Genomic DNA, 22,693 nt, shown 5'->3' on the forward strand with positions numbered 1-22,693 from the left:
CGTATGAGCTCGATTAGTTATGCAAGGGCAGTCAACCAGAAGCGGCTTCAAGTTGATTATCTTCTCATTCTCCCTTTCTGCGTCCTATCACCCTCCACCCCTTTAAACCAGTCTTTTTCAGATTTGCCACACAGGCCTGTCTTGGTCGACTTGACAGTGGAGGAAGGCCAGAGGTTGAAGGTCATCTATGGATCTTGCGCTGGCTTCCACGCCATCGATGTGGACTCTGGAAACAACTATGATATTTATATTCCCGTTCACGTAAGTTTTATGGCAACGATTTGTAATATATAAAGCAGACAGTAGCTCATCCCTCCAGGTTTCTATCTCAAACAGATCCAGAGCCAAGTGACACCACACGCAATCGTGTTCCTGCCCAGCTCAGACGGCATGGAGATGCTGCTGTGCTACGAGGACGAGGGCGTCTACGTCAACACATATGGGCGCATAATAAAGGACGTTGTCCTGCAGTGGGGCGAGATGCCTACATCTGTTGGTACGGGTCAAACCAAGCAGCACTGAATTGTAAAGACTGTAACTGGTTAATCCGGTCCTAACCTTACACTGTGCTCTGCAGCTCATATCTGCTCAAACCAGATCATGGGTTGGGGAGAAAAGGCCATTGAGATCCGCTCTGTGGAGACTGGCCACTTGGACGGTGTTTTTATGCACAAAAGAGCTCAGCGGCTGAAGTTCCTTTGCGAGAGAAATGACAAGGTAAACATAGAAACACTTGTAGAAGGCCAACTCTGCCTTTTGTGTCTGCATGCAAAGTATAAACACAGAGCCTGCAGCTGATTAGCTTAGCTTAGCCACTGATTGCAGAGGTGTGCAGCTACCCTGAAAGAAAGTAATCTCTTCACCAGAACCCCAAAGCTCATGAGATACACAAAGAGGTATTTATATGTGAATCGGTGCAGCTTGATGGTAACATCTTTAAAAGGAATAACATGCATCTCGATTGTGTCTATCCTCAGGTGTTTTTCGCATCAGTGCGGTCTGGAGGCAGCAGCCAGGTGTACTTCATGACGTTGAACAGGAACTGCATCATGAACTGGTGAAAGGACCCCAGCAGGGATCGAAGAAGGAAGTGCATCCGAAATTTGCGCTAACGCATGCACCAAATGTGAACATCACTCTCTCTTTTCTCTCCAGCAAGCTCACACTCAAGCGCTCATAGTCCAAAGAGACGCGCACACACACCACACACACACATACATACAAAAACAATCTTAAAATCCATTCCAACTTACACTCCTTAAGATGCAGTTTCAACCGTGACCCCCTGAAAACATTCTCCCTCGAGGATACCGTGAAAAACAGCCGATGAGCTTCATATGTTGATACCATCTATTAATTTGTACTGTATATATTCTTGTCTTGATTTCCTTTTCTTTGTGGACCCGTGTTCAGTCGTAAATATTTAGTTCCTAATTGTGAAGTATGTTAACATTCCTTGATGGTTCTCCAGTACTTTTGAGGAAGGCATTATTTACTAATAGTATATATCAAAATGAAGCTGTAAATAGATAGCACCTTAGACTTGGATCCGAATCATTTGCAGGCCTCTTGCATAGCCAACGTGAGACGATAAACACTTGCAACGGCTCGTGGCCCCCGGTTATTTTGAGGCTTCTACAGATTCAGGGAGGCTCAAAGAATTATTACAAACATATTACAAAGGGACAAAGTCCGGCGAAGTAGCTTGTTTAAATTTTTTTTTTCTTCTTCTTTTTTTTAAAATCTACAGTAGACAGTTAGAGGAACTCTTACTTTGTTTCTCTGACTAAACCAAATTATGGTTCAGTTCTTAATCACTGGCAAGTAAACCTAAAATCCTTCAATAACAGAATAAATTCACTTTGAATGACCAATCAGAAGTCTCCATACTATACGGTACTCAGAAGGAGTACAGTGAAAACTTCCTGCTTTGCCTTTTTGTAGTTTAGGCGAAACCATTAATTGTATGTCTCATCAGGCTTGTATCTAAACTTTTTTGTTTCCATAGATTTTCAAAACTACACAAATTTGATATTTATATGTAGTGATTCTGTATTGGTATTAGCCTACTGGTATTTTTAATTTTACTGTAATTACGTTGCCATTATATTGCAATATATACTATTCTCGTGGAGTGTTTTGAGCAGGGGAGTTCATATATTTGGCTAGCAGTGTTGGAGTATGACGGCAACTCTGAAGGGGAGAGAGAGGGGACGGGAGATTTGTCAGGAGGAGGAGGATGTTAGTGAGACACGGGAGGAGGGTTTGCCACCTTCCTACCACTCTGATCTACTCTACTGTATTATATTTTAGTTCTTAGACTATTTTGTTAGTGTGGATTTTTTTTCGTGAGAAGTGTTTGTCCAGGCAATTGCGGTAGAACTGCCCTCTGTGTGTGATAGAAGTCATATTTGTCCTGGGCCAGTAGAAAGATTTGATTAACGGGGACTCTGCTGTATCACAGAGGGCTCCATCTCATCAGGCACTTTGGAGAGCACAGCTGAAACTCACGAGACTTAATATATTTTATATCTGTACATTCTGCCAAAGTTCACCGTATATATTTTGCAGCAGAGGTTTGACGCAAGGCCAAAGGGAAAGAGGAGCTTATGGATGCTGACCAAGAAACTATTCCTACAGATCACTAACCGATATTTTGCTTTCAATATACCAATCCAAAATGTGAGCTAGTGGTGTTATGGTATGATTCTCTGTTTCCTTTGCATAGGTTAGATTTTGTTAATAGCGCACAGGAATTTCCCTTTTTTTTTTTTTTCTTTTTTTTTTTTAAAGGGGATTTAAACTTCAGGAAGCTGCTTAAGCGAGAGGTTGGTTGTTCCTCTACACCAAACACTACGGTACAAGCATGAGGCAGCCTTATCAGGAAGAGGCTTGATGAATGGAGCTTTTTGTTCAGTGAGTCACTTGGTTCACTGCACAGCCAGAGGTGGACGTTTAGCGTGGTTGCCGTGAAAATGTCCTGTTTTTTCAACAACTTGTACATCAGAGCTATTATGTAAATATTATAAGAATCATAAACTGAATCTTAGCCAGTGATCTGTAGGAAGGTTAAAGCCTGCTCTTTAAGCTAAGGAGATATATTTTATTCATTAAAAACCGAAGAAAGCTATCAAGACTGCAGTGTACATTCAGGACAGAGCGTTTAATCGAAAGTTCTATAAATAGGTGGTTAATTTTCTGAGAGTATGAGATAAATGGGCATGGAAAGCACCTTCAGCAAACATACATTTACAAGTATATCTCACGCGGATACTTTGGTGTGCATGTAAGCCATTGAAATAGATTATATAGTACTGTATCAAAGTTGTTTTCCCCTTAAGCGAATGTGTTTTTATTCCTAAGTATCTTTTATGTGCCATGACCTACTTTTCAAACGTCTACAACTACAATCGTCCAGGAGCTCTGGCACTCGTGCTTTTTATGATCAAATCCTTATTTTTTATCAATCTGCCATGTTTACAGTTAAAGCAGTGCCTTGGACTCGGGAAGGTGAGATGCTTTTTGGAAGGGTTGTGAGCCCGCTCCCCAACCCTGTATGCCCGCCCCCTCGCTCCCACCCCCAAAAATCTCTTTACTGAAATCACATGAAGAAGAGGCACAATTATATTTGCTCCCCCGTCAAGATTAATGTCCTGTGCCAGTTAAGTGCACTTAAGTAAAATCCATATTATCTCTTAAATGGACTTGAAATGCTTTTTCTCTTTTCTTTGTTCCTTCTTTCTTTCTGTTTTATTTTTTGGGCAACATATATTCTAACTTCAAATAATCAGCAGACAAGAATCTATTGAGAGAATTGCAATAACAGATAAGTTAATATATGTCCAGTTAATCCAGTGTAACATGTTGAGGATCTACTCACAGCAGGAGCCAGCATAGAGTAAAGCCATGAGTATGTAGAGGAAAAAAACAAAACTTAATGTGCACACATCAAGTTAAACTGTGTGTGTATGTGTGTGTATGTGTGTGAGTGATGTCTGCTCCTAAAAATGTAGGTTCATTCTGCACAGGTGATCTAAGCGCTTCTTTAACATGTTGATTGTGTAATGTTGTAGTGGGGAGAGTAGCGTGACTTATTCTGAGAAGCCTATTTTATAAAATATGTAAATGAGTCTATATTGAGAAATAAAAAGTGAATGTACATCTATAAGACAGATTTGTATTTATATGAAAGTGTGTACCGCTCTATTAATCTAAGCACAATGTATTTTAAGGCCGAGAGATCAAAGCTATACCCGAGTCTAACGGACAGATGGGATATTTTATTTGCCCCCCTCCCCCAAATATTCCCCTCTTTCATTCTGTCATTCGTTAAACTAGTCCGGGTGTAATTAGGAGTTGTTATAGCCAAGCAGGAGACAACTGTGTGTGTATGTGGACAGTCTTGAAAATCTATCCAGACAGAAACATACATGTCTGTTGTTAGCAGGGGAGTCGGATGTGGCTGGGATTCAGACACTTGAGGTGACTCGCAGCCTGTTGTTGGATCTGCCCTCTGGTGTAAATGGCCTACGGGGGGGGTGACAGGCTGATAATATTCTCAGGAGATGATCGCACTGATCATGAAGACTGAACTACACTGATGTTAGGAGCCCAATAGTCTGTGGTGTGGGGTCATCGGCTCTTCACACACCACAAACGAGCCAATAATCTTTAGTTTTCATAAAGTATAAAAAGTAATTCCACTGATTTTACACGTCAGAGTCTGTTTTTGGTGTCAGTAGGTGCTTCGTGTGATGTCGGGTCGTGCTGCTCGGGGCTGAAGGCCAACAACAATTCTTGCATGAGACTACATTTTTGCACACCTGAATCTTTAACTGAAATTGCAGTGTGTAATTGTGGGAAATTCAGTGTACAGGATGGTGGATGCATGCCTGGAAATAAAAAGATCTCTATTAATTCTGAAGTGTCAAACATGAATCTGCCTACTTCACACGTATAGCATGACGGACACCTTATGAAAAAGATGAAAATCATCCGAATTGTAGGAGAGCTCAAGCTTGAGTGTGTGCAAAGCTTTGATGTGTGAAATCAGTGCGTTTCCCCTCTTTTAAACACATAACTTCCATAATGTACTCCATTCGCAGTCACATGAAATATCCTGCATACAAAAAAAATGATCACTTCCATGTAAACAAAAGCAAAAAGCCATAGCATCACACTTAACTCTCGTCATTTTAACTGCATGGTTTGTGCTGGCAGGTTTTCTGGAGAGCACTGCAGCTAAATTATTAACGTTAACCATGAAAGCCTTTTGACAAACGTTTGTCGCCAACCCGACCGAGAGCGTCACTCCCAAACACTCAGCTTGTTGCCTCATTTCGTGCAGCAGAAATTCTTCTAATGGTGTTGCGGTCTGGAAGACGGAGGAGTGGTTATGGTTGTTGATTTCCCTAAATGCACCTTAAGATGTGAAAGTGCTATTTCATTTTGTGCCAACGGCCATTAAAAGACCTGAACCTCACAGCTCATTAGTTTCCTGGGAAGATTTGCGTCAGTCTGGCCGTAAGCTTGGACAGATTTGACCGCTGAATTTGTGTGATTTGACTCTTGAGGTGTAGGTGTGGAGGATTGTCTTTCTTTCTTTCTTCCTTTTTTAATTTAAAGCAATACAAGCGTTTGAAGAGTTTCAAAATTGTCCATGCGAGTGTGACTTGCAGGTCGTGATTCTCCAGTGGCCTTCGGCACACTTAACATAGGCTGGTTTGTGTGTCATTCTGTGCTTTCGCTTTTGTTTGTAATCACACATACACAAAAAAATGTCGGTTTAACACAATCACATGCTGGGACGCTTGATGTAATCCAAAAACTGCCTTTATGAACTCTTACGTATCGATAAATGGCTGATAGATAATCATCTCATGATGCACTCTTCTCTTATAACTTATATTTCTAATCAATCCCGTGTGACTGGATTAGCAGCTGTAGTTGGGGAGTGAGGCCAAAACATGGGGAGCTCTACATCGACGTGGCTCTTTGGACAGAAACACAATATCTCCTGTTCTTTTTCAATAACTTTTTGGTTTGTTTTTTAGAAAGACATCTTTGCAGTGTTTTAGTGTGCGCGCGCGTCTGTGTTCCTTGTGAGAGATTAACTCCAGATTGTATTTCATAGACTAAACTTTAAACTTTCAAGATTGTGTTGAATGAATTCATGTCTTAATACAGATTGTTTGAAAAATAAAATACCTTGATCGCATTTGAGTCTGTTTGAATTGTTTTTCTTTGCACCGCAACAAATGCCCATTAGTGAATTATATTATTATCGCAGCGAGGGCTGCAGTTGACATCGGTTTCGTATAACACAACAGCAGTGAACAGAGTGAGATGTACTTCAGTGTTCAGCCACATCATGGTGCTAAAAGTCTGCCTGGACTTCATGTTCCTGTCACTCCTCCTTTGTTACTACGAAGCAACTGTGCAGGGTCCACTTAACAAAGGCACTACTCAGTCTTCATAGCCCAACTTGTAAATAGATTTAACAAATTTTCTTCAAGATTCGTTTTTGGTGCACAGTCCTCATTTTCTGAGTCAGAGATGCAGAATGAGCTGCAGCACCCCCCGGTGCCTAAAGACAAAAACATCCGCCAGACATGTAATTCACTGTTTCTACCTAAAGTCTGTTAACAATGAGTTAGTGGAAAAGATATGACGTGCATCGGCATTCAACATAAAATTTCTTTGGAGACTGAAGGTTCAGCTTGCTGCCACATATGTCTAATTAAGCAGATAACCAAGTTTGCTGTGTGCCAGCTTTGACTTTTAACACTACACTTACTGACCACGCTATTAGCTACACCTCACTATTTGGGGGTCTTGACCCCTTTTTGCCTTCAAAGCTACTTTACTTCTTGGCATAGATTCCACAAGATGCAGGAAACAGATTTTGGTTCTTACTGACATGATAGCGTCACACAGCTGCTGTAGATTTGTCCATGATGTGAATCTCCGTTTCACCACATCCCCACGGTGCTCTGTTGGACTGAGATCTGGTGACTGTGGAGGCCGTTTGCATCCAGTGAACTTATTTTCATGTGCGTGATGATTTGAGCTTTGTGACATGGTCTGTCATCCTGCTGGATGCAGGCATTAGAAGATTATACACTGTCATCATAAAGGGACGGACACGGTCTGCAACAATACTCAGGTAGCCTGTGGTGTTTAAATGATGCTTGGTTTTTATTAAGGGGTCCAACTGTGCCAGGAAACTCTTCCCCCACACCATTACACCACCAGCAGCAGCCTGAAAGGATGTATCCATGGTTTCGTTATTTGATAGGACTAAATTCCGACCCGACTATCTGAATGTCGCAGCAGAAATCAAGACTTGTCACACCAGGGGACTTATTTCGAATCTTGACCATACCTAAATGAGTTCCTGCCATATGATTGGCTGATTAGATATTTGTTTTACCTAATATATCTAATAAAGAGGGAGGGGACTGTATATTCCAATAACCCATGTATGTCTATATCGGTGCTACTTTCAAATCATGGGTGCTCTGTAAGTAAAAACCTGAGGTTGCATAATGAGAATACCTCACAATATGCATTTACTACTCATTTAAAAGCATCACAGTTTTAGAAACAGTACTTTAAAAGAAAAACACAATAAAAGGCAGGAGAGGCAGTTATTTATTAATAATATGTACAATTATAGTAATGTCCAGATAATACATTGACAAAGTCAAAGTTTGATTATTGGCTCCTACTCAATAAGACGTGCTTTTCCTTCTCAACTTCTCTTAATCTCAGGTTGTTTTGGATTCATTTAACTGTCTCAGTATCCTCTGTTAATAAGTGTATTTGAGGCACACAGGGAGAACAGGAATAAAATAAGTGTGTAAAATTGAAAAAAAAAAAACAAAACTGGGTGAAGACGGTGACTGCGTGACGATCTGAAACGGATGAACATCAGAGTTGATATCTTCATTGAGCTCAATCAACTGTTCATCGGTCAATTTTTTTTCTTACTTTCTTTATGTAAATGGACTCAGGTGGTTCCGCCTTCACGCCACCACTGCTGAGATACGTATGGTAAAGAGACCGAAACAACAAAGAAAAATGAGTCTGAAGTGTATTTCGGGCAAAGTCATAAGACGAAAATATCGGGTAACATTCGCTCCACTGCTTAACACGAGAAGCAGTATGTCTCATGATAAGCATGTGTGAGAATGAGTGCGTCAGATAGTGTTGATGGGATTTGTGTTTTCGGCTGAACAGCTGAATATTCGGCTGTATTTGGTCATATTTTGACCTGTTATGTGCATGTGTGTGTTGCACTGTGGCCTTGCTGCTGTGCACTTTAATCGGCGGTAGGTAGTGTGGGCATGTGTTTAGGTCTTGTTATCTTGTCCTGCATACAATACATATATGTGTGTGTGTGTGTGTGTGTGTGTGTGTGTGTGTGTGTGTGTGTGTGTGTAAGCTCATATCTAAGTCATATATATTATGTACAGTATAATGTTGCGGTTCGTCTGTGGAATCTTACATACAGTGAGAGTACAGGGTGCAAACTGTGTCCCAAGATAAGAGCGGTGTCTGTTGGACGTGTGGGTCGCTGTTTATGTGCATGGCTCAGTTCCAGATCTTGAGGAAGCTGTCCCAGGACCCGGTGCACACCGCCATGCCGTCATCCGTCACGCCCAGACAGCTCACGCGATTGTCATGGCCTGCCAGGACTCCTGCGGGAGGGCCGAAAAAAACCAAAAGCCAACTTGTCATTGTGCAATGCACTTCTTCAAAAATCAAACAGTGAGCATACTGTTAACTTAAGATCGATGCTACGGTTTGTATCCCCCTGTTTCTTAAGTGTGCAGACATAAAGATTTTGTTTTTCAAAAGGAATCTTTAAAATCTAAATGTGACCTCATTTTTATTTATTTAGTTTTGATGCAATCAGCGGCCAAACAGACTCACGATGTTCTTTCTACAATGGAAACAAATCATTGTTTGGAAAGTTTGTCCCAACACTAAAATTCCCACTACTGTAATGACTGTGCTTAAGGCAGACTGTGCTGCTCTTCCATCATTGAAGTTACTGTCAATTCTTTTTATGCTTTCATATCTTTTTGTTTTTGTGGTAGGATGAACAACTGACCCACCAGCATGTGTGCAGTATACACTCTAGATCTGCTTCCTGCAATATATAACGCTACATCCTGGAGTAAATAATTATACTTCCTGTGGTACAGTACTGTCCTAATAATGCCTTGACTTTGTAGTGATACAGATAAAAGGGCTTCTGAAGGACTTTTTTCTATTAATTTTCAAAGCTGAACTTAAGTTGTAAGTTTAGCCATTTCTGAATCTGTGAAAAAGGCATAATTTTCACTTATTTAAACGATTTAAGGTTATTCTCTGCTTTTGATCTTCTTAAATGTGTTTTGATTAGCAGTACACAGTAGTACACATGACACATCTTGTATAAAATACTTTAGTTGCTGACCTGGCAACAGAGAAAAATGAGAAGTAAAATAGTGATTGTTTCCATAGACGCATGCAAAAATAAAAAGTCATGACCAGAGTTATTACAGTTTGGCATTTTAGAATTAGTTTTTATTGTTATTTCATTTTGAGTTTTTGTTTTTTAGTTTAGTTTGTTAGTTTCCTGGGGGGATTTTTGTGTTTGGTTTCATTGTTTGAAAATGTTTCGTTTTAGTTTAGTTCTTTTTGTTTTAGGGTCCTAAACAGTGGTAAATTTTAGACTTTTTAATTACTATTGTAGGGAGGACATATGTCAGAGGTAAAACCAGTAATGTTTTTTAAATCTAGTTTTAGTTGAATTTTAGTTAGCTATAATAACCTTGGTCTTGATACATGGCATGCAGCTTAATTTCCTCTAAAAAAAACCCAAAACACAAATAAAGAATTATATTTTTTGCAACGACAACTCAGTTTAGAGGCAATTTTAGTCGCACTACATTTTTTATTCAGATTGTGTTTTCTATGTTTTCGATCGAACTCTTACAGCTGAAGCTCAGATAGGAGTTTGGTGGAAAGAGGCTCTAACCAGAAAAAATAAAAATTACAACCAATTTGTTATTTCTGTATTTGAAATCATTGTTATCAGCAGTACTTGTACACCAAGCGCCCCTCTCATTTAAACTGAACATTGTATGAACCTATTTGTTGTTTCCAGGCATCAGAAAACTCCTCACCTACATACAATCATCCCTCTGCAGTGCAAAAATTAATCACTAAACTAAGCTTTTATTTTAGCGGTGAAAAATCAAAAGAAAGAATACTACAAAAACACGTGTGGTGTAACTGATAGATAATCACTTCATCTTCACCTTAGCTTGAAGATGAACCTTCCCTTTTCTCTGTTCTCTTGCTCCACCCACCTGCTCTGTCTCCTTTCATGGCATCCCATATGTTGCAGTTGAAGTCGTCATAACCAGCCAGCAGCAAGCGCCCGGAGCGGGAGAAAGCCACAGAGGTGATGCCACAGATGATGTTGTCGTGGCAGTAGAGGCCTAGCTCCTGGTCTGCGCGGAGGTCAAACAGCCTGCAGGTGGCATCGTCAGAGCCTGTGGCAAAGGCGCTGCCATTGGGAAAGAACTGGGGAGGAGAAAGTGAGGATGACTCTTTTATTTATTATTTATTTATAATTTTAATTATAAACAAATAAATAAATATAGTTACAACATAAGCTGCTATAGAGAGTTCCTGCCTTTCCTAAATCCCTTAATAAGACAGAAAACTGAATGTGATCAGTGGCAGAGATCATCACCAGGCTTTAATACCGAATCTGTCCACCTGCCACACTGTCAGATGGCCTGTGCCATCAACCCAGACTCCCAACTGGAGATCGTCTCCTGAGATGATCAGGATGTTCAGATATGGTGTTAATTGATAATCTTGTTAATCCTGCAGCGCGCTTCCCATTTAAATCCCTCCCAAAGCTGGTGGCTGGAGACAGAGTGTGACGTCACCAAGACAAATCCTGGAGCTGATGCTGCTGATGACGTGTTAGACAGTACGCAGGAGCGCCAGAGTGCCACTTAAGGCCACAGATTAGTTTATAACAGTGCCAGGAATTCAGAAACTCATGATGTGTCTGAGAATAAACGTCTAAAATGGTGTCTGAAGCATACTAACTCCATCCATTCTTTAATCCATGATGTGGGCTAAGCTAAAAAAAACCTACATGTTATGCTCCTGCTGACCTTGTGTGTGTTGTAGGGGTTGCTCATGCTCTCGCCTCACACCTTAACCCCTGATTTTGAATGTAGTAAATTGAAATAAAAGTCCTGCTGTCTTTTAAAACTCTAAACTGCATTTTGAGACGCTGCTTTTGAGCGACCTTCCAATACTACATTTCCCACAATGCAACTCGAAAGCATCTTTCATCTTTCATTAGGTCTCCTCTGCCCGTCCACATCAGTCAAACTCATGCTGTGATGCAGCTTTATAAAACTCCACGGCCAGAGCACTCCGAAACAAGAGCTCTAAACTGCACTTGTAAAATATATAATCCGCGATTTTAAGAAGAATAAAAGCACTTGGGCCTACAAGGGCGCCCGGTCCCTGAGGACACTCACACAGACAGCGTTGATGTCCGATTCGTGGCCCGTGAAGGTCTGCCGGCACATGCTGTCCCTGATGTCCCACAGTTTGATTGAAGCGTCGCAGGCTCCCGACACGAAGGTGCGCTGGTCGGGCGAAAGGGACAGACTCATGACATCACCGGTGTGGCCCGAGAACACTGTGGTCTGCTGACTCGTCTCAATATCCCACAGTGCACTGGGCAAAAAAAGCAACAACAACAAAAAAGCACAGGGTTAGTCATTGGAAAGCAGGAAAATGATGCTTAGGCTGCACATGTGTGTGTTGATCTGTGTGACTCACCATGTGGTGTCTCCTGAGCTCGTGATGATTTGATTGTCATCAATGAAACGGCAACATGACAGGTAACCTGAGAGAACGGAACGCACAAACACGCCGATGATGCCAGTGACACTTTCATATCAGAGATGACGCATTTTACATTACATTACTACTGTATATGAGAAGAATGTAACAAGTAAATATGACTATAAAGTTATTGTGAGTGTACATACAGAGCTACATGTTGTCTCTGCTCCACTAAACCTACTCGTTCGTTTAGCTGCTGCGCATGATATTTTATGATATATTTTGTTGACATATTTTACATGATTACTACTTTAAAGCCTTCTTTTTCAAGCATCTTTTTGGGATCATTTTTTACATTTCTTTGAAGCTGCAATGATAGATGGATTACCGCATCAGCAAAGTGGGCAGATGACCAGGATTTTGGAGCCATTGGAGACCTTTGACCTTACTTATAGTATAGGTATTAAATTATTATTTTTAAAATATTGGAGTCTTGGCCTTCCCAAAACCTCGATCTAAACCTTTGTGGACTATGTTATTTTTTTTTATTAGTCCTTTATTCATCCAGGTAAAAATCTAATTGAAATTAAAAATCTAATTTCCAAGAGAGCCCTGTCATCATGGCAACAAAAGTAAAAAAATACATGTACCACATAAGTACATAACATTTAAAACAAATACAATATCCCGTACAAACGTGAAAAATATGCAATAACAGATCAATTAAGAGTGAAGGAAAAACCTCCAGTTTAAATGAACTTTACCAATTCTGCCAAGGAGAGTGCTAAAATATCCCGACAGAATTATGCCAGAAGCTTGTCGGTGGCTACAAAAAGCATCTGGCTGAGTTGTAACTTGCTAAAAGACATTTAACCAAATATTAGCAGGTGGTGTTGTGTATACTGGATTATAGAAACACCAAAATAAAATCAAAGTTTTGCAATCAATTCTTATTTTTAAGTCATTAAATATATGTGCTGTAAAAAAAAATAATTCCAACCTGGTAAAAGAACAGTTCAATGAACTCATGAAAATCTCAAACTTCATATCAATGATGAGGGCAAGAAACCGTAAGTTTAAAGTTGTGTATGTAGTGTAGTTCTAAGGTGCCTTTTATTAGTGTGTGAGCAAGCTATGTGTGCTCATGAAACGCACGTCAGAGTGTACTCTTTCCATGAGCAAACACGTGGGCATGTGGCATGTTTGCATCCTGCATCTGTGGTCATAATAATCTATCCACGACTGCAATAAAAAGAAGCTTTTCCATAGGTTCAATAGGAAAGACCTGTTTTCATGTGGTGCCTGTATGTCTGGGTGTCTGTGCTATTCCTGCTGTTGTATTCTTTTTATTACTCCTGATTTCCCACACTGTCAAACTCTACTCATCATTATTTCCATCATCATCAGGCTGATTCTTGTAACCTTCTTACCTCCCTTCTTTAAGCCAATCAGTCTCTGTTGTCTATTCTTTAACTGTGACTTATTATGCTTTTCACTGTTCCTTTGTTATATACATATAATTACATAACATAGAAACATAGAATTATACCATTTCATATTAAAGATGAACATACTTTCAAAAAAATAAAAAACTCAATGCCCTGTTTCAGACACTTTTTTCTATTCTTGTCTTCTGTATGATGTCAGTGAAGAGGGAAAAAGTTCTGGCTTTAAGCACAGCAGCCCCACCCACCTGCTGTTCAAACTGAAGAGGCAGCCAATCAGAAGACAGCTGGCTTTAAAGCAGGAAGAAGGCTGCTAAAATTCTTGGCTTCAGACAGTGGATGAGCTGAGAAGTGCCGGGATAAATGAGGCTTATTTTGAACTGTGAATTGTGCAAAGCTGCTCTAGAAGTAGTAAAAATATGGAGGGTTTTTTGGAGATTGGCTGCTTTTTTACTCATTTTCAGTCCAGTCCCTGTACCTGACCATTTTCAGAGGAATGTTTTTATTTGCCCTGTAACACTGGCCTATGAATCATTCAAAGAAGAAAAAGGCATCTAACTCAAGGGATGAACCAGTGTTGTGTCAACACATAACATTAATCCCTCTACTGTTCACTGAAGCCTCATCTGAATGGTCTCAGTGGAAGGGTGGCTGTCAAGAAGAGGTATGCCAAACAGGTCTTTACACAAGAAGTGGACTGAAAAGCAGTGGCAACACATCTTATGAAGTGATGGATCCAAATTTGAAATCTTTTGGTTAAATACCAAAGGAGTTCAAGAGAGAGGTACATCAGTGATTATCTACGACCATCTGTAAAGCATGGTGGAGGCTGTGATGGTTTGGGATGACATTTCAGCCAGTGGTGTCGGGGAAAGTTGATTAAAATTATGAATGCAGAAAAGTACCACCAGATTTTGATCCACCATGCAATACCTTCTGGCAAGCATCTGATTATCCAATTAGCAAATGCCTCCTTTTTCAGCATGACAGTGGCCCCAAACACATTGTCAATGCAGTAAAGACATAACTGGGTAGAACAAACACATCTTTAGATCACTGTCAGTCATGGATCGGCCTCCCCAGAGCCTGGACCTCAACATTATTGAAGCAGTGAAGGATCATTGTGACAGAAAATGGAATAAAAGGCAGAAACATTCAAAGAAGAGCATTGGAAAGTTCTTCAAGAAGCTACTATTCCTGACGACTTCCTGCCTAAGAGAGTTCAGAATATGCCAAAGAATAAAAGCAGTCATACCAAATTTTGACTTTCAAGCTCGTTACAATCATGCAAACCTAGTTTTTGCTAACATACTGTATTTACATGTATGTTTGCACATTTCAATAAATCATCTACATCACGTTTTTCTTGAAAATATAAAATCAAAAATAAAAGTGTAAAAATTAAGTGTATGTTTTGATTTTTTTTAACAGAAATCGAAAACTCTACAAGTACTAAATGTGTGTTCTGCTTCTACTCGTGGCAGCACTAGCCATCTAAAACAAAGTATAGATTGTGTAAACGTAATAACATACAGAATCTACAGTGTCACAAATCAGAGTCGCACAGACAGGAGTTAATATCTCAGCTCATTAAGACTGCAGTTAATTAACCATGTAAATGAAGTCTTCATTGTTTAGAGGTTTGGGAGTGGAGCTTTCCCACAGGGGCGTACACTCGTCTGAAACATCTCATCAGTTTTACTCATGAGAGGATTTTAACATAGTTAGCTTAGGGCGCCATGTTCTCTCACCTGTATGGCCAGGTAGTTCCCTGCTGACCCTGACATTGCCCTCGCGTGTCTTCAAGCAGTAGATGGAGCAAATGTTGTCGAGGCCTCCGCAGGCCACGTAGTTCCCCGAGGGAGCGTACGCACAGGTCATTACCCAGGAGGAGCGCAGGGGGATGGCGTGTATCTAAGAAAAGAGAGGTAGTTTAAAGATCATAAAATGGGCAGGTATTAACACGACGATGCCACTGTGACTCTTACAATCAGTCACAGTAACACTGAGAAAGAAGCCATTATGAAAAGTCAGCAGCACTTCTACAGGAGGAAGACGTTAGTCCACTTTCATTTCAAGTTCAGACAAGTCTTCCAGCTGGAGACATGCCGTGTTTTTTGTTTGTCTTTTTGCTGGTTTTACCTTGTTAGTTGTGTAGCTGTCCCAGACAATCAGTTTTCCATCTTGAGAGGCACTAACCAGAAGCCTGCAGACACAAAAGGGGGAAAAAAACAGAAACTTTTTGAGTAATACAGGATCTCTTTAATTTTGGCATTTGAGTCCTGTTATCACACTGTGCTCCAAACCTGTTGAAACATGCTTTTCCTCTGTCAAAACCCTGTAGCCTGAGATGATTCTGTGAGTTCAAGGTGAAGAATCAGTTGTTTTGTTTGCCTCAGCCAGAAATGTTCATGGTTAATGCCTGAAGTCAGCAAACGATTTCACAGAACTAAAATGAAAATGTCATGCTTGCGCTTTTGTATAGTGCCGTTTTGAGCTGAATGCTAACGTGAGCCTGCTAACAAGCTCACTATGACTACTTGGCGTGTTCATTCAACATTTACTAATTAGCGCTGGCAATTTGCACATACGCGCGGAAAATCAAGCATTACATCTTCACCAAATGTGCTACAGTTCATCCCGAGCAGGTATGTCCCATGTGTCATTACAATCCACTCAATAGCTGTCGAGGCATTCGTTGACTCATGAAAGACAAAGAGTGCAGCATATTTTCACAGCATTACAAACAGGAATTATTTATTATGGGACTTACGTCTTTTTATCCTTTGGAAAACTGGGTAATGCAGTAGTCTAAAAGCTCCATCACACAGTCAATGAACTGAAATTAATTCCCAGGATGCACACATGTGGCCATAACCTGGTATCTAAAGCCTATTTACACCACTTGCAAATTTTCTGTGGGTCAGATGTGGCCCATATGAGGTGGATCTGTGGTTCAACTGAGGTGGGGAGACTCACATTGAGTCTAAATGCACAGAAAAATGCAGATGTGTTTAGGCCAAACATTTATTTATATCTGGCTTTTTCTATTCTAGCTAATACAGATAGGAAGTGGCTACCTGACGTGGCTTTGATGGCCGATTACACTCAACCATTTTAGGTGGAACTTTAATCTATCGTATACAAAGAAAAATTAAACCAAGAAGCAATCAAAAGCATTAGAAATAGTATAGACTCACCTAGAGTCTGTACCCCAGTGCATGGCATAGATCTTGGCCAGGTGGCCACGGAGGGTGCGTCTTGTCCGCATCTGGATCCGGCCCACAGGATCCAGACCAGCAGTTATCTAAGTCAAGGAAGTTAGTAAGTTAGCACTCTTTTGATCGTTAACTGGATGTGTGATAAAACGTTTGGCAGAAATTTTTGCTAAAAAGTAACAATACAGTAGCTATCAAACACTGAAGACAAGACCAGCACAGAAATATCTAATATCACATGTCAAATATGACAATATGAATAATGCATCTGTAAAACTAAATTCAGAAATTATTGATGATTTATACTACTGCTGGTTCAACAAATGGCCATCATCTATTATTTCTAAATCGTGCTACAAAAAGAAAAGGTCACTCCTCTGTACAGGTGAAACCTGGAGACATGCTGAGTCTAGCAGGGATGGATTTTTTGTCCTATAGAGTAACATTTGATCAAAAACAATTAAAAAAATAGCTTTCTTGCTTTCTCCACTGTGCTCAATATCATGTTATTAAGTATAGAGGTCCATATTGACGCCAGGTTAACCCATCCCCAGGTGACTGACATACATCTTACACATTCAGTAGCTCTCACCTGTGTCAGGGTTGAATCTCCACATGCTTTCCTGGCGTCCTAATGGTTATGAAGTCACAGGGAAGGAAAAAAAAGAGGACACCACTAGTAAATAACAAATTTCCAGTATTTTATTCAATGGTAAAAGTGTTCACAGCAGATACACATCACTCACTCGTATCTGGTTCCGAAGCTGCTCGGCCTCCTGACGAAGCTGTTCCAGCTCACTCATTTTGAAACTGTCCAAGCTGTCACCTGCTGGATGGGGCACGACTTTAAATATCACACTCTATTATCAAATAAATCTAAATGAAATGAATATCAGTGCATATTAAGTTCTATTGGGATTATCGTATTTTTATACTTCCTAACCTACTAATCCAGAGGTCTACTTTCATCAATAACTGAACGCTACTTGCATTTGGGGAAATAAAATAATCAAATAAAATCCCAATTTTAATCTCTGAGGTTTACTGAACCCACAGTGAGGGAAAAAAATACAACTTGTAATCTGTTTATGGCTGTACAACCACCCATCCTGGTTTAACTGAGGAGAATAATCTGCAATGACTAAGCTGCTATCAAAAAACCGGCATTGCTATCAGGCACCAGATACTGAGTGAATGCTCAGTATCTGGTGCCTGGTAGCAATGCTCATACAAGTCCAACTTTGCACTAATGCAGGACAGAGCAATCCTTCATTTGAGCCGCTCACTGTGTTTAAACAAACACTTCACGCTCAAGAACAGGGGAGTCCCTAATTTTCTAAATTACCCAGGTACACAAAAACTGTTCATCTCTATGTCGTGCTTTCCAGCGGCGTGCACTACAGTATTTCCTGTTCCTCACGGGAAAAGAGTTGCACATTCAAATATTCTCCCAAACAGGTGGCCAATAGATTTGCATATGTGAAGCTATTCAAATTCAAGATAAAAACCCCACAGATACCATGCATACAGTAGCCTACACTGTGCAAGGAAGAGCAGTTAGCTACAGTAGACCACTGTTCCCTGGAGGGACCTGCGACCAGATGGATCACACAGCACTAATGGAAGCCAAAAGGGGTGCATCGTGGGTCTCAGTCTCCTGGCACAGCTGCTCATTTAGCCAATCAGGAGAATAGATGCTGCAGGAGAGGAGGATGAGGAGGAGGGAGGTAGAGAAGGGGGTGTGGGGAGGGGGATCATATATCAGGCCATGGGTCCTGCCAGATGCTCAGATGCATGTTTTTGCTGCTTCTGAGCATCAACTGGAGGACACGCAGATTTGTGCTGAAGTCAGTGGGTAAAGAGTAGCAGAGAGTGAGGACACACATATCACACTGCCGCACTGATGATGCATGGCCTAGCAGCGACACGACCCTTGCTGCTAGGCCATGCTCTTTATAAAAGGTTAATAAGGCAGGTCCTCGGTGTCCCCAGCACTTCTGGCACTCCACCAACCTCCGAGAGCATGTGGTAGAACAAAAACGCAAAGATGCCAGGAGTGCCTGGCCCCACCCCTTTGATTGCACATCTGATGTGGAGCTGCTCTAACATGGCATGGCTAAAATCTGCCTCCAACCACTGCATGCCGGCCAGAGTGGATGCTTGATGGCAGAGGATGTGAACGCATGGCCTAAGAGCCTCCCCAATGAAATACAGTCAGCACTGAGGAGAAAGCGGGTACAGGCCAGTCTCAAAGGATGCACTCGAGAGAGATTTTTATTTAGCTGTCTAGATTGAGAGATTTACATAATTCAAAAAAGGCCCTACCCTAGCTACATCACCTCACATATTGATCAGCACAGTCATAAAGGCCTTCATCAAATCTCATTTTAGACACCGAGCTCCTAAAAATGCGGATGTAGCTAATCGTATTTGGTCAAAATGATGCCATACGCACACCATCACCCAGCCACACACACTACAGGCTGACCTATCTGCTGTCACAGCGTTTGGATAATGGGTGGCTACCTGTTAATTCTCCCGATGATTTTCCTGCCCTTTTTTCCTCCCCCTGCTGTAAAGAAAAATAAAAAAAAGAAAGAAAGAAAAACTGAAAGCAACGTCCCCCCCACAAAAAAAAGAGGAAAAAAAAGGACAAATCCCGCGGAGGATTTAACTACAAGTCTTTTTCAGTCATTAAAAATCAAGTTCACAGGAGATCCACTTTAAAAGTTCCGTGTGTCACGATCAGCCTGTTTCCAAACCCTTCAGTAAACAGGCAACCGGAGGAGGGCTGCACACATTTCCATTTCTCTGCTTTAGCGGAGCTCCTGAGGAAAAAACACACACACAAGATGATATCTGCTGCTACCGAGCTGCTGTTTCCTCTCCGGATCGTTTCCACTTTTCACACACGACAACCTAACAAAAACATCTTCGTCCAATACGGCGTAAACAGACGGAATTGGCCCCAGCTCTTTCCCCGGCCCGCATCAGGGATCGTCCATTAAACACTATTCTCAGTCCGTTTTACTCCGAGTCTTCGTGACGTTATCCTCGTTTCCTTCCTCTCTTTGGTTTCCTCCTCCCTCTGCCGATACTTCATCAGGATAGACGCCTCCAAGTCGGCAGTGAATTACAGAGTAAAATCCGGAAAGTGTATCAAATAGAAATTATCAATAAATTAATTAATTTAAATTAAAAAAAAGGAAGAAGAAGCGTTTAGAATTCCAGCCTTCACGCTAGATTTTGTGTTTTCCTTTTTCAGACAGTAACCAGAGGCGGCCCTCGCCGCTTGGGCAGTATCCACACGGTTCCTGTTTTTTTCTTTTTTCTTTTCTTTCCTGAATATAATCATTCAGTAACAGGGTGCCGGATCACGCGGTGAGCGCTTGCAGGATCCTCAAATCCGGGCATGAAGAAGTCAACCACACCCATCTTTTAAATACCCGTAAATCCAATGTCCCCCGCCTCCTCCTTCCTGTGCAGACCACTACTCGGGGGATCCTGTGCTCACATGGACAGTTATCGTCTCACCAGACACAGGTTGATTACATTTATAAAAATCTACAGCATATGATTGATGATCGTTTTACAGAAAATATGAAAAGTCTAATTTCACGTGACATTGAGACGATTTCAGTGAGATGAAGATATTGTAATGCATGTTTGAAAAAAAGAAAGAAGATTTAGCAGATTTAAACAATCACTGAATCACGTGGAAGCTGCATTAGTTCTCGGATCTATCCCATAAATCTATGAGTGCACCAAACTGAGGATGTGTCCGTAAAGCCCCTCTCCTCTGATAAACATGTCCTGTTTATCGTGCTGTTTCCTGATGAGCATTTCTGCTTCAGCTGGATGTTTGACCTTCACCGTGCAGGATGATGTGTGTGCAGTTTTCCACCTTTGTCCCCTGATGAATGCACAAACATGAATCTATGATATTACAACTTAGTGGGATCAAGAATGACTATAACCATCCACCCTCACAAGGGAACTTTTTGTGGATAAAACTCATTGAGAGTAAGTTTTTTGTGGAGAAATGATAAAATGAATGAAATGCAGGTTGCAGAGAAGTAACAAAAAGCTTTTGCGCTTAAGTGTGAATTTTCTTAGTTAAAGTAATTGTATTACTTCGAATTTACTTCTGGAATATTTAAGATCTTAAGCAAATGTTGAAAGTATTACACTTAAAATAACACAATATTAATATTAATGCAATATTATGTCAGGAAGGGCCAAACCATTATAAACAAAAATGCATATGGTTCTGTGTAAAACTCTTCAGACATCCCCAGTTTCATTATATTTAGCTAGGAAATGGGAAATAGGTGCAGAGATTTATTGAAACATGTTCAAATACAATATATCAGGCAAAAAAAGAGTTTGTACAATTCTAACGAGCTTAAAAGTCAATATTTGATAGGACCACCTTTATTCTTCAACACAGCCTGAACTGTGTAGGCAGCTTGTAATTTCTCTAAATAGTCTTCAGGAGGAGTTATGGTCTGGACTCTGGGGAGGCCAGTCCATGACTTATATGTGCCAGTGTGTGTTTTTCTTTCTAGGTATGCATTTACTGCATTGGTGTGTGTTTTGGGATCATTGTGATGCTGAAACATAAAGTAGGTAAGCAATTAAAGTGTATTTATATATCATCAAAACCAAAGTACTTTACAAGAAAAAAAGTAAAATAAAAATAAATAAATGGGTTTCTTAAAATTCGTGGTCAACATGTTCACACTGTTTTCCCATCATACTCATCCAGTTAGCTGCTTCTCTCTGAGAACTGGAGTTTTTGCTTCCCACTGTCACAAAGTGCTTCTTCACAGAGGACTGTGTCATTATTGGGGTTTCTCTCTAATACTGTAGGGTCATTACCTTAAATATAAAGTCCCCCGAGGCGACTGTTGGTTTGAATTTGTGCTATATAAATAAAAATGAATTGAAATTAAACTGAATTATTAGATAAAACAACACAACAGCAACCTGTCCTCCAGCAACAGTTCCATTTCAGCTGTTTCCAAAGTGGTATTTCATCCACTCAGATTTAAAGACAGCCACAGCTGATGCATTTCTGTTTATGTAAGGACAGAAAATTTATCAAAGACTTTAAATACAAACAGCGCTACTTTTTTACTTCTTTAATGCACAGTGAGCCAGTGCAAGACTGTAACACTGCCGTAAGATGGGGTAGTTTATAGATGAGCAAGAGACTAACTCTAATATAGAGTGCATTACAGCTGATAATCATGCTCATACCTTCCAGAATTGACAGTTTTAAAAGAGATTTGAGTATTTGTTTAGATTGTTCCGATAGGGCAACATGGCAACAGCGTTGTTAGCATTGTTCTCTCCAGGTAGTCCTCCTACAGTGCGAAGACATGCTGGTGGGGTTAGGTTAAGTGGTGACTGATTCTAAATTGCCCATAGGTGTGAATGTCAGTGTGAGTGGTTTTTACCCTGCGATCTAATAAAGGTAGTTACATTGTAAATCAGAGGCTTTCCAGATGACACTGAATGGTGAACCAAAATCTGACATTATTTTTCTGAGTTCACATTCCCATCAATTTTGACAAGATCCCCAACACCGCTGGCTTAAATGCAGCCCCAAACCATGAGAGAGCCTCCACCATGTTTTAGAGATGGCTGTGCATGCTTATTGTTGCACCTCTCTCCTGACCTCGTCTGTATATACTGATGATAAGCTGAAGCCAGAAGTTTCAGATTAGGATTCATCACTCCGTGAGACCTGTTGCCACTGATTTTTCAGTCCCGCTCTTGAGTAATTTGGCATACCTGAGCTTTTCTCTGTGTTTTCCTTCGTTAATGGCTTCTTGACAGCCACTCTCACTCACCCTTCTAATGATCTTTTGGATACTTTTCACCTGATGAGGCTGTCCTAGGCCTGTCTTTTGTCTTCTTCCTGTTCAATTTTCTCAGATTTTAGTAAGAACACGTTGTACCCCATGCCAAGATATACAAAGCCTTTGACTAATAGTTCTTTGAGAATCATATTGGTTGGTGCAAAAATACTATTTTATGCCTATCAAACTGCGTTATCTTTGGCATTTAAAAAAATAGATTCAGCTGAAGAAGCTTGAATAAACTGTATGCTTTTGCACAAGGCTGATAGCAACAAAGTCCCAAAAG

At 40.6% G+C, this 22,693-nt stretch overlaps 2 protein-coding genes across 6 annotated transcripts in view; one reads left to right on the forward strand and one right to left on the reverse strand.

Annotated features, from left to right (window-relative positions):
- Positions 1-6,217, forward strand: part of mink1 (misshapen-like kinase 1) — a 32,517-nt gene extending 26,300 nt beyond the window's left edge. For all 4 annotated transcript variants that reach the window (XM_039617861.1, XM_039617860.1, XM_031752492.2 and 1 more), the window contains 4 exons: positions 112-261; positions 337-496; positions 578-717; positions 978-6,217. In XM_039617861.1, the coding sequence (XP_039473795.1) occupies positions 112-261; positions 337-496; positions 578-717; positions 978-1,061 (534 nt within the window). In that variant the 3' untranslated portion in view covers positions 1,062-6,217. The remainder of the gene's footprint in view (positions 1-111; positions 262-336; positions 497-577; positions 718-977) is intronic.
- Positions 6,218-7,635: 1,418 nt separating this feature from the next.
- On the reverse strand, positions 7,636-19,937 carry gnb2 (guanine nucleotide binding protein (G protein), beta polypeptide 2). 2 transcript variants are annotated; one of them, XM_031752514.2, is made up of 10 exons: positions 19,067-19,937; positions 17,287-17,366; positions 17,133-17,171; positions 16,523-16,629; positions 15,465-15,528; positions 15,074-15,236; positions 11,872-11,938; positions 11,565-11,766; positions 10,365-10,581; positions 7,636-8,702 (listed from the first exon to the last, which is right to left on the reverse strand). In XM_031752514.2, exons 2-10 carry the CDS (start codon positions 17,341-17,343, stop codon positions 8,596-8,598), a joined length of 1,023 nt encoding a protein of 340 aa, XP_031608374.1. In that variant the 5' UTR covers positions 17,344-17,366; positions 19,067-19,937; the 3' UTR covers positions 7,636-8,595. The 2 variants fall into 2 exon arrangements, with proteins under 2 accessions (XP_031608374.1, XP_031608373.1); XM_031752513.2 differs by having other exon boundaries at positions 17,287-17,369; positions 19,067-19,936.
- Positions 19,938-22,693: the final 2,756 nt, after the last annotated feature.

This window comes from Oreochromis aureus, linkage group 10 (genome assembly GCF_013358895.1).
Source record: "Oreochromis aureus strain Israel breed Guangdong linkage group 10, ZZ_aureus, whole genome shotgun sequence".
In the NCBI taxonomy this organism is placed as follows: domain Eukaryota; kingdom Metazoa; phylum Chordata; class Actinopteri; order Cichliformes; family Cichlidae; genus Oreochromis; species Oreochromis aureus.

What these genes read in the sequence shown, in the direction of transcription:
- gnb2 (XM_031752514.2), bottom strand. Translation starts at nt 17,343, where the DNA reads ATGAGTGAGCTGGAACAGCTTCGTCAGGAGGCCGAGCAGCTTCGGAAC. An exon ending in GAGATTCAACCCTGACACAG is followed by an intron (nt 16,630 to 17,132) that starts GTGAGAGCTACT and finishes TCCTTGACTTAG; the next exon opens with ATAACTGCTGGTCTGGATCC. An exon ending in CGGACATCAACGCTGTCTGT is followed by an intron (nt 10,582 to 11,564) that starts GTGAGTGTCCTC and finishes TCTCCTCCCCAG; the next exon opens with TTCTTTCCCAATGGCAGCGC.